Consider the following 8,331-nt stretch of genomic DNA (forward strand, 5'->3'; position numbering starts at 1 on the left):
GAACCCTGCCATGGATTAAGCAATTTGTAAACTCACAAACTAAAATAAAAGCTAAGGCGAGAAGACGCTGGGCTCCCCAGCGTATAAAAAGCCAAGAAAGTATACAAAAGAAGTGTTAACCAGCGTGTGCGCTGAACATATACTATACAAAAAGTTAGCTCCTCTTTTCGCCTCTTCCAGGCCTAGAGAAAAGGAGATGGGGAGAGACTTCTCCCATAAAGACTTTGAAACAAAAGAGCTACCAGCACATCTTTCCGGCCTCCACAGAGGTAAAGAAACTTGACAATAACCCTCCGCCGTAGTGCGGTCTTAAAAAGCCGTGGTCAGCCGGCACAGTCTACTCGCGCAGACCCCATTCACCTATCGTACTATAACATACAAATGCACACCCTGTCCACTGCCTTGTGTACAAAACTTGCTTTAACAAATAAGCGGGCCTGAGCAGGAAAACTATCGTCCTATAAACTCTACATCAAACCAACTACCTCTTCTATATGCTAGTGACTAACACGGGGCACAGATAACACATACACGCACACACATACACACACACCTACAACACACAAGTAATCACGCACAAACACACACACACGCACACACACACACACACAGATGCTACCCTCTACATAACATGATATTGTATGGTATGCTAAGAAAAGCCACGAGTTCCTTCACATGCAATGTGAGTTCAGGATTAAACGAAAAGCTATCCATTATATACAGCATGTACTTTGATTTTGACACTACATACATTGAATATTGCGACGGATCTATCTCATAAAATATTCATCGACATATAAATGAATTAAGTTGTCGATAATATGACAGCATTATCATAATCGCTAACGCTTAACTTACCAATATATGATTACCGCCACAGTATCTCGCAACTGAGCCAGTTACCAAATGCAAATTTGTTAAAGATAACTACAGGTCAATCCCTAACTCCTTGAATATATCAAGGCCATAGAAAAGTGAGAATAATGTATATATATCTCATCGGTTGTTTTCAACAACTGGAATAAACTACTATTGCAGGACAGCGACCAGAAGTTAACTGCAATTGGTAAAATCATAACTTCATATATTATAACTTGATATAACGAATTCTCAACCATATCTATAATTTGGTAATCCTGTGATTATCAAAACACAACATACTTATTAATGATGTGTCAATGTGTGAAACATACAGAGATAGCAAGAGAGTATATGAAGTAGAATAATTCTTACCTGTATAGAGAGCAGGGGGAGAACACATCTGGCTTGATCAACACAGTTCTGCAAAGTGAAGAACTTGTGCTGACCCACGCCAGATGATGTTCATTCAGCTCTCAGGTAAGAAAGGGATTTGTTTACAAAACAAACGCCGGGTGCTAAGGTGGTCGCCTGGTGGCCTTTTCATCAGGAAACAAAAGAGTTTACCAAGGATGGAACTTGAACTGAGACTAGAGCAACAGTATGTTCTCCAACATACCCGTGTTACATATATATAATCATATATATATATATATATATATACGTTTTGTGTATTTAGATTTACAGAATACACACTTCAGATAAGTGGTGCCCAATCAAAGATGGAATAAAAGAAGAAGAGAAAGATACCTGTTACACTGATTTTTTTTTTTTTTTTTGGAGAATTACTTGAAAGCGGGGATATGATTGCCCAAGATTGTCCCACTTCCCGTAACCATGGTAACAATAAGACCAGTTGTGGACTTACTTTGTGAGGGGGACCAATTAAACGCTTGTGAGCTTTGAGTTCCGATTGGCACGGAAAACTACATTGCTTTGTACGTACTGTCCAAATTCCCTTGCACAGAAGATGTCAAAGGCATACTACCACTTGCAGCAGAAACAAAAGTCCAGCGTTAGTGCTTCAACATAGGTCTAAAATGTGAGTTAGGGATAGAAACAATCAATGTAAAAATTTGAACCAGTATAATTGATGTTAAGTATCGCTAAATGTAAAAAATGTGAACAATAGTTACAATAAAGATGTTTCCAGACTATGGTTTACTGAGAAAAAAAGTGAATGATATCTCCTTATATCTTAGGCTTTACTGCAAAAAATTATATATGGTAGGACGCTTTGTGATACAACTGACCAACAAATATGCATCAAATGTGATATCTTTAACATTTTTCAAATCACTGCTCCCAAAGGTAAACAGGACCTTTAAAGTGCCGGCTTCCTTTATCCAGATAATCAAATCTTCGCGTTCAAAATGTGCCTTATTTCTACGGATACAAGCAGTGCGGCCAAAGTGTCAGTAAGCAAATCACAGCTGTGGTAACTAGTTAGGATATGATTACTGCTAGTGTAACATTTCAGTAATCGAGAACATTGATAACTACATTATTACATAAGTATCAATACAAGTACAAATCCCGTTGGTTCTTATGCTAATCTTTTCTGCATATGAAAGCAGAATTACTAGATAGGCTATACTTGAACAATAATTGAGCATCTGACTCTTACTGTGATAAAAACTAAACACGTTGATATATAGAATATTAACGTAAGCACGTCTTCAGTCCCTTTTTTAAAGTAGTGCCATCAACTTCTGATTGAGACATTCGGGGAATTTCAGAAATATTTTCGAAAGAAGCTTTACAGTAGCACAGCTGGACTGCCATTAGGAAGGCGTTAGAGGCATTATTTACCATTTGTAGATGAAACAAAAACCCAACTCTGTGCTTCAAAATAGTTCGAAAATATGAGTTAGGAATAGAAAAAAAATGTAAAAATGTAAATCAGTGTAATATAATTATGTTAAGTACTGTAAAATATACAAAATGTAAACAATGGTTATGATAAAAGTGTTTCTGTTATAGACTAAACCGTCTACAGCTTGGGTTTATTGAGAAAAATATAGGGATATTTCCTTATATTTTAGGCTTCATTCAAAAAGTTTTAAATGGTAAGATGTTTTGTGATACAACTGACCTACACATTTGCACCAAATGTGATAACTCGAATAGTTTACTTTGAATCACTGCTCCCAATGGTAAACAGTACCTTTAAGAAGATATTCATTGTTGGTTCGAATGACCAAGTCATGCCTTATTCGGGATCGTCTCATGCCGGTCACGGGTGTTGCTGGTTTTCCTACTTTCCGCTGTGGTGAGTTTGGTATTGGCCGGACTTACTTTCCAGTCGAAAACCGACACATCCGTGTTTGCTGCACATGTCAGGAACTCACGGAAAGCAATCCTAAACTGGGGGTTACGAGTCAGGTAGATGAAGGGGTTGGCGCAGCTGTTGAGGAATCCGAGAACGGTGAAGACGTGATGGAGAGGGCTACCGATGTATGATGGCGGGACGAAGCCGACAATGTAACCGAGGAAGGCCACCTGGTTGGGCAGCCAGCAAACGATGTAGACGACAATGACGAGGAACATCATTCCGATGACGCGATTCCGCGCCACGATGTGAAAAGCGGTGGCAGCCGAAGTCTCGTTGGCTTTGAAAGTTGACGACTGGATGTGGAGCTTGACGGCGATGATAGATTGCGTAATAAGCATCGTCAGGACTGGGACGATGATGCGGATGGAAAACCAGAAGTAGCCCATGGCGGCATAACCTGCCGCTGTCGAGATCGTCAGAACACACTGATGACTCGATTCGTCGACTTTGATAATGAAGAACGAGAAGGAGAGAGATAAAAAAGCCGCCAACCATATGAAAACGATTGCAAATTTGACTCGGCGGTTGGTCACGATACGGCCGAACTGGAGTGGGAAGACGACCGCGATAAAGCGATCAATGGAAATCGCCATGAGGATGTAGGACGAAGCGGTGACCGACGTCCACAAAGGAATGTCAGGAAACAGAATGAGACAGTATAGCATGCCACGCCAAGAGTTCGGTACTCTGATTGGACGAGGTGTCGGGATGATGAAAATCGACGTTAGGAAATCTGCAATCGCAAGGCTACCGATGAGGATGTCAGTGGATCGAGCGGATGAGCGACGTTGAAATATGATGACGGCGACGAGGAGATTGCCCAAGGTTCCTAAGATTCCAGATATCAACTGAAGAATGATGTACCACGTCCACTTTAAGGGCATCACCTCCCACTCAGGTTCATGGGTTTTGTCTGGTTTTAAAGGAAGAAGAAAAGGACCATTTTATAGAAAGCTGGACACCAAAGACGCTTAACTGATCTCTACTATCTTTGCTGGACACTCAGCGGAATTTAACTGATTATTAAACTGACTGCGGAAGACATTTTGGGAGTATTTAGAGTAACATTAACGTGATCAATGAATTCATTTGGACGAGAACATAAGGACCATTACTGTACATAACGATTGCACATGTCACTCAGTCGTACAAAATGTTAAAGTAGCAAAACAATTTCTAGAGCATACGAACTGTCTTACGATAAGCGGAAGCCTTCCCGTTTGCCGTTGTCTTATACTCCATTTTTCAAAGATCATTGTTTACACGAGCCGAAACAATTTGTAGTCAATTTGCCATGTGTTCTGCTGTTGAATATTGTGATATATGTAGTAGCGTGTGCTATTTAATATTTTACGTTAAGTTTTCTTTCAAATCGTTTATGTGAGTATTTCCCATTTTCGACTGAGAATATATATGTATGAATTCGAATTTCACTGAACTTTATTTTGTGATTGTGGTCCTCATGTTAAAGTCAGACAATAAAAACATTATATGAAGAAATCCCAAACTGAATACAATATTCTTTAAATGTAGCGGTGAATGAGGAAAGGCGCACTGTGAGAAGGTGGATTAATACCTGACAGTCCTGATGGACCTTTTTAGGGTATCATTCCTTTTTTTTTCTTTTTTAGACAGTTGACATTCTTTGCGCATGTTGCTCTTCATTGAAAGGATATGTTTCTACCGCAAAGCTAGATACGATTATGATAGCAATTTATGTGAATTATATACTCACGTCCATCCGTCTTGTTGTGCGAAGCAGAAGAATTTTTGTCCTCGTCAGGTGGTAGATCGACACCGAATGTCGTCGAGTCTATAGCGTCAGAAGTTAGCATGCATTCTGATTCGTTACCATCGGTAGATAACACTGCTGGGATAACTGTTGTTACCTCGTGGGTCACAGCATCAACAGTGGCCCCACCCACAGTAGAGGGAATGGGCGTGGTCATGTTGGCTCCACCCATAGGTACATATTGAAGGATGGCGATACAGACGAATGTGGTGCAGATAACTGAATTGAAGGAGGTCATCATGTCTGTTTCTGGAAAATAAGGGATTGAGAAAGAGAGATAGTTAGGGTATTGGTTTAGATATTAGAAATTTCCCTTTAAACAAAAGCATTGGCAAAGCCAACATCTTGTTATAGTAAAAGCTTTACTTCTCAAAATAAGTGAGGATGAATTAGCTCTTTCTTCTGCCACTCAACGCAAATCAGTTTCATCTGTCATTCGTTCGTTCTTTCTTTCTTTGTGGTGGTATCATCGTTAGTGTAAAACATCTCTATTATTAGAATAAGCTCATGCTGGTTTTGATCATGTATCCTGAGGAAATATTCCAAGTAACGAGCAACTATCAATCTTTCAGATGATTCTTAAAATGTAATCTTGTCATATTTCGTAGGACACTATTAAGAAGAGAAGGACTCGAACTTCCTTATTAGTTGCATGTGGCAGTCGATACAAATTAAAACGACAGAAACAAAAAAGTAACGTAAACTTGCTTTGGCATTTACAGATCTAAATGGATAGAGTACTTCTAAATTTATCTATGATGAAATGCGCTTAAAATACTCCTAATCAAATTGCCCCGTGGACGTGATTTTGTATACAGTAGACTCCTGTTATATCGAAGTCTTCGGGACCGGCAGTTTTCTTTCGTTACTTCGAAATTTTGTTATATCCGAACAAGTAAACAATAAATATACATAGGTGGATAATGTTGCGGCCTGAAGTTTTACTTCGTTGTAACCGGAATTTCGTTATAACCGTGTTCGTTATAACGGGAGTACACTGTATATATCATCATCATCCACCTTTGGGCTCAAAGTATCATGGTTTCTTGTCTGGAAAATCATGACAAAAGGATGTTTTTGTTTCTTTTTGTGGTGGTAAACTTACTTGAAGAGGAAACTATGGAGGAAGTAGCTGAACGAGCTAAACGGATCTTACGTATGTATATATCCGGATACCATCTATCTCGTAATTTTGCGGAATATGTCGAATGTGTTATTTCTTGCTGTTATCGAGTTATGCTTGGTCATTAAAAGAAGGATGCCCTAAGTGAAAAAGGAAATAAAGTGCAAGGTTTGAAAAAGAGACGTTTCTATGTTAGTCTACATAATAAATCAATGAAGGACATTTTTTTGTGACCACAGCATTACATTCTGGCTGATGAATTAGCCTCTTTACGTCCGGTTTTATCACTCTGAGAAAGGAAGAGGAAAGTCTGAAGATTGCTTTCACTTCTAAATCTGCTAGTGCCGGTAGTTGAGTTGACTGAATCTTTGTGCAAAAGAAAAAAAATGGTAGAAACCTCAAAGGTTTTCAAACGGGAGAACTCACACACTTAGGGACACACAAACACACACGCACACATGATATTTATGCACACATACTACATTTACATCATGCGTCATAACATTTGAGTCATCTGCGGACAGTAGGATACTCCTTCATCTGCACGTATAATAGGCCCAGGAAGTGCAAAGAACAACAAAGATTTAGCTAGTTCGTAATTAGCTCATGTGCACTGTGGTACAATAGCCTTCTTTTTCTTCCTTCTTTTTCAAAGCGACATAATGCGTAAGCTTACCAGACGAAACAATAACAATTTATGAAATGCAGGTAACCAGAATGGTCTGTCTATCAACGTGACAAACACTATTGTCTTGAAGACGTATCCGTTTCACTGTTTTGCATTGAAACGTTAACAAACTTCCTTTGTTTTTATTTTTTGGGGTTAATATTGTTAAATACCACAAATACCACAGGCTATTTATCAGATGGATAGGCTAACACGCACCATTTATAGGGATTACATGAATAGCCATTTTATTCCACACATGCTCATCGCATATACAGTGAATCAAAAAAAAAAAAAACCCAACATGCCTGTTGTTGCAATATTTAGTGACCCTTTTCTGTTTTTGCGTAAAGTAAAACAACAAACTGGCTTATAAGATATTGATTTGAAAAGGAGGTTAGAGTACCGACAAGGTCGCAATGCAATATCTCGTTGCTGTCCCCTTGAAATTTGAGCTACCTTCTCATTTGACAGTCTGGGACTTAACGTAAAGTATAACGCGAAGCAAACGATTGCAGCTCTCGTAAATTTGGACCTCATATGATCGGCCTCAACAGCACTTAAAGTATCTATGAATACAAAATAGCTATTCACAACTTTGTGGCAATGCTTGATGACAGGACCACAATCTTTGTAAGTCCCTCCAACCTATGTAATTTAATTTATTAGCTTCAAGCGACCAACATGATCACGAAAGATGACGCAGTAATGGTATAATGCATCCTTCAGAGCTGTGAATTCTAAATTCAGCTGGGACTACATCTTACTTTGTACCAATTACTCTGGCTGACATCACGTAAACACGTGCTGTATTGATTTGGGGCAAATTATTTCCGAGACGAGACTTTTCGTCATGTTGTTTCACCACAGAAGTAAAACATTCGCCCATGCTTAAATCAGGAAGCATAACCACATGACTACGTGACATGTTAAGCGCACTTTGTTTACAATGGTATAAAGCAACTATTCACTCGTTATGGTCAGTTCCTTTCAGTGGGAAAAAAAAACAAGTGAGGAATATGGTGGAGATTTTTATTCCGTTTAGCCTTCACTTATAGAAACAAGAAATACAATTATTCACTTTTTTCTTTGATCTGTGTCACTTGCTTTTATTAGAAACAAACACTTAACGTTAATATTGATTGATACGTTGCATTATTGTACAGTGTTCAACCGTATTCGTAACAGATTAAAGAAAATGAATTTCGAGAGTTTACGTTTGAAATATCGTATCAGTGCAGGTAAGAAAAAATATTCTCAATTCTAGAAAATCTATCATTTATGCCCAAAATGATGTTCCAAGGAGGATATAAATCACGCACTTTTTGAATATAAATTGAATGAGCCTCTCCTTAAATGTTTGAAAGAAATGTTACGATACATTCAAAGTAAATCTATTGTGTGTTATCATCCAACATTTGTTCAAGATTGTGAAAACAAATATGGGTATATTCAATTTCTTACTGGAGGTATTCAAACTATTCACAGATTGATCGCAAATCAAAATATTACAGGAACAGATTACAGAAATATTGCATATGAAGAAATACTCCACA

The 8,331-nt window shown here is 38.4% G+C and overlaps 1 protein-coding gene across 1 annotated transcript; it reads right to left on the reverse strand.

Annotated features, from left to right (window-relative positions):
• Positions 1–2,919: 2,919 nt before the first annotated feature.
• On the reverse strand, positions 2,920–5,151 carry LOC139721151 (allatostatin-A receptor-like). Its single transcript, XM_071632483.1, has 2 exons — positions 4,929–5,151; positions 2,920–4,106 (listed from the first exon to the last, which is right to left on the reverse strand). Exons 1-2 carry the CDS (start codon positions 5,140–5,142, stop codon positions 3,064–3,066), a joined length of 1,257 nt encoding a protein of 418 aa, XP_071488584.1. The 5' UTR covers positions 5,143–5,151; the 3' UTR covers positions 2,920–3,063.
• Positions 5,152–8,331: the final 3,180 nt, after the last annotated feature.

This window comes from Diadema antillarum, unplaced genomic scaffold (genome assembly GCF_040938485.1).
Source record: "Diadema antillarum isolate AM-2024a unplaced genomic scaffold, OU_Dant_1.0 scf00000139, whole genome shotgun sequence".
Classification (NCBI taxonomy): Eukaryota; Metazoa; Echinodermata; class Echinoidea; order Diadematoida; family Diadematidae; genus Diadema; species Diadema antillarum.

Coding starts and splice junctions, on each gene's coding strand:
- LOC139721151 (XM_071632483.1), bottom strand. CDS start 5,142: ATGACCACGCCCATTCCCTCTACTGTGGGTGGGGCCACTGTTGATGCT. Junction 4,107..4,928: donor GCACAACAAGACGGATGGAC/GTGAGTATATAA, acceptor CTTTAAAACCAG/ACAAAACCCATGAACCTGAG.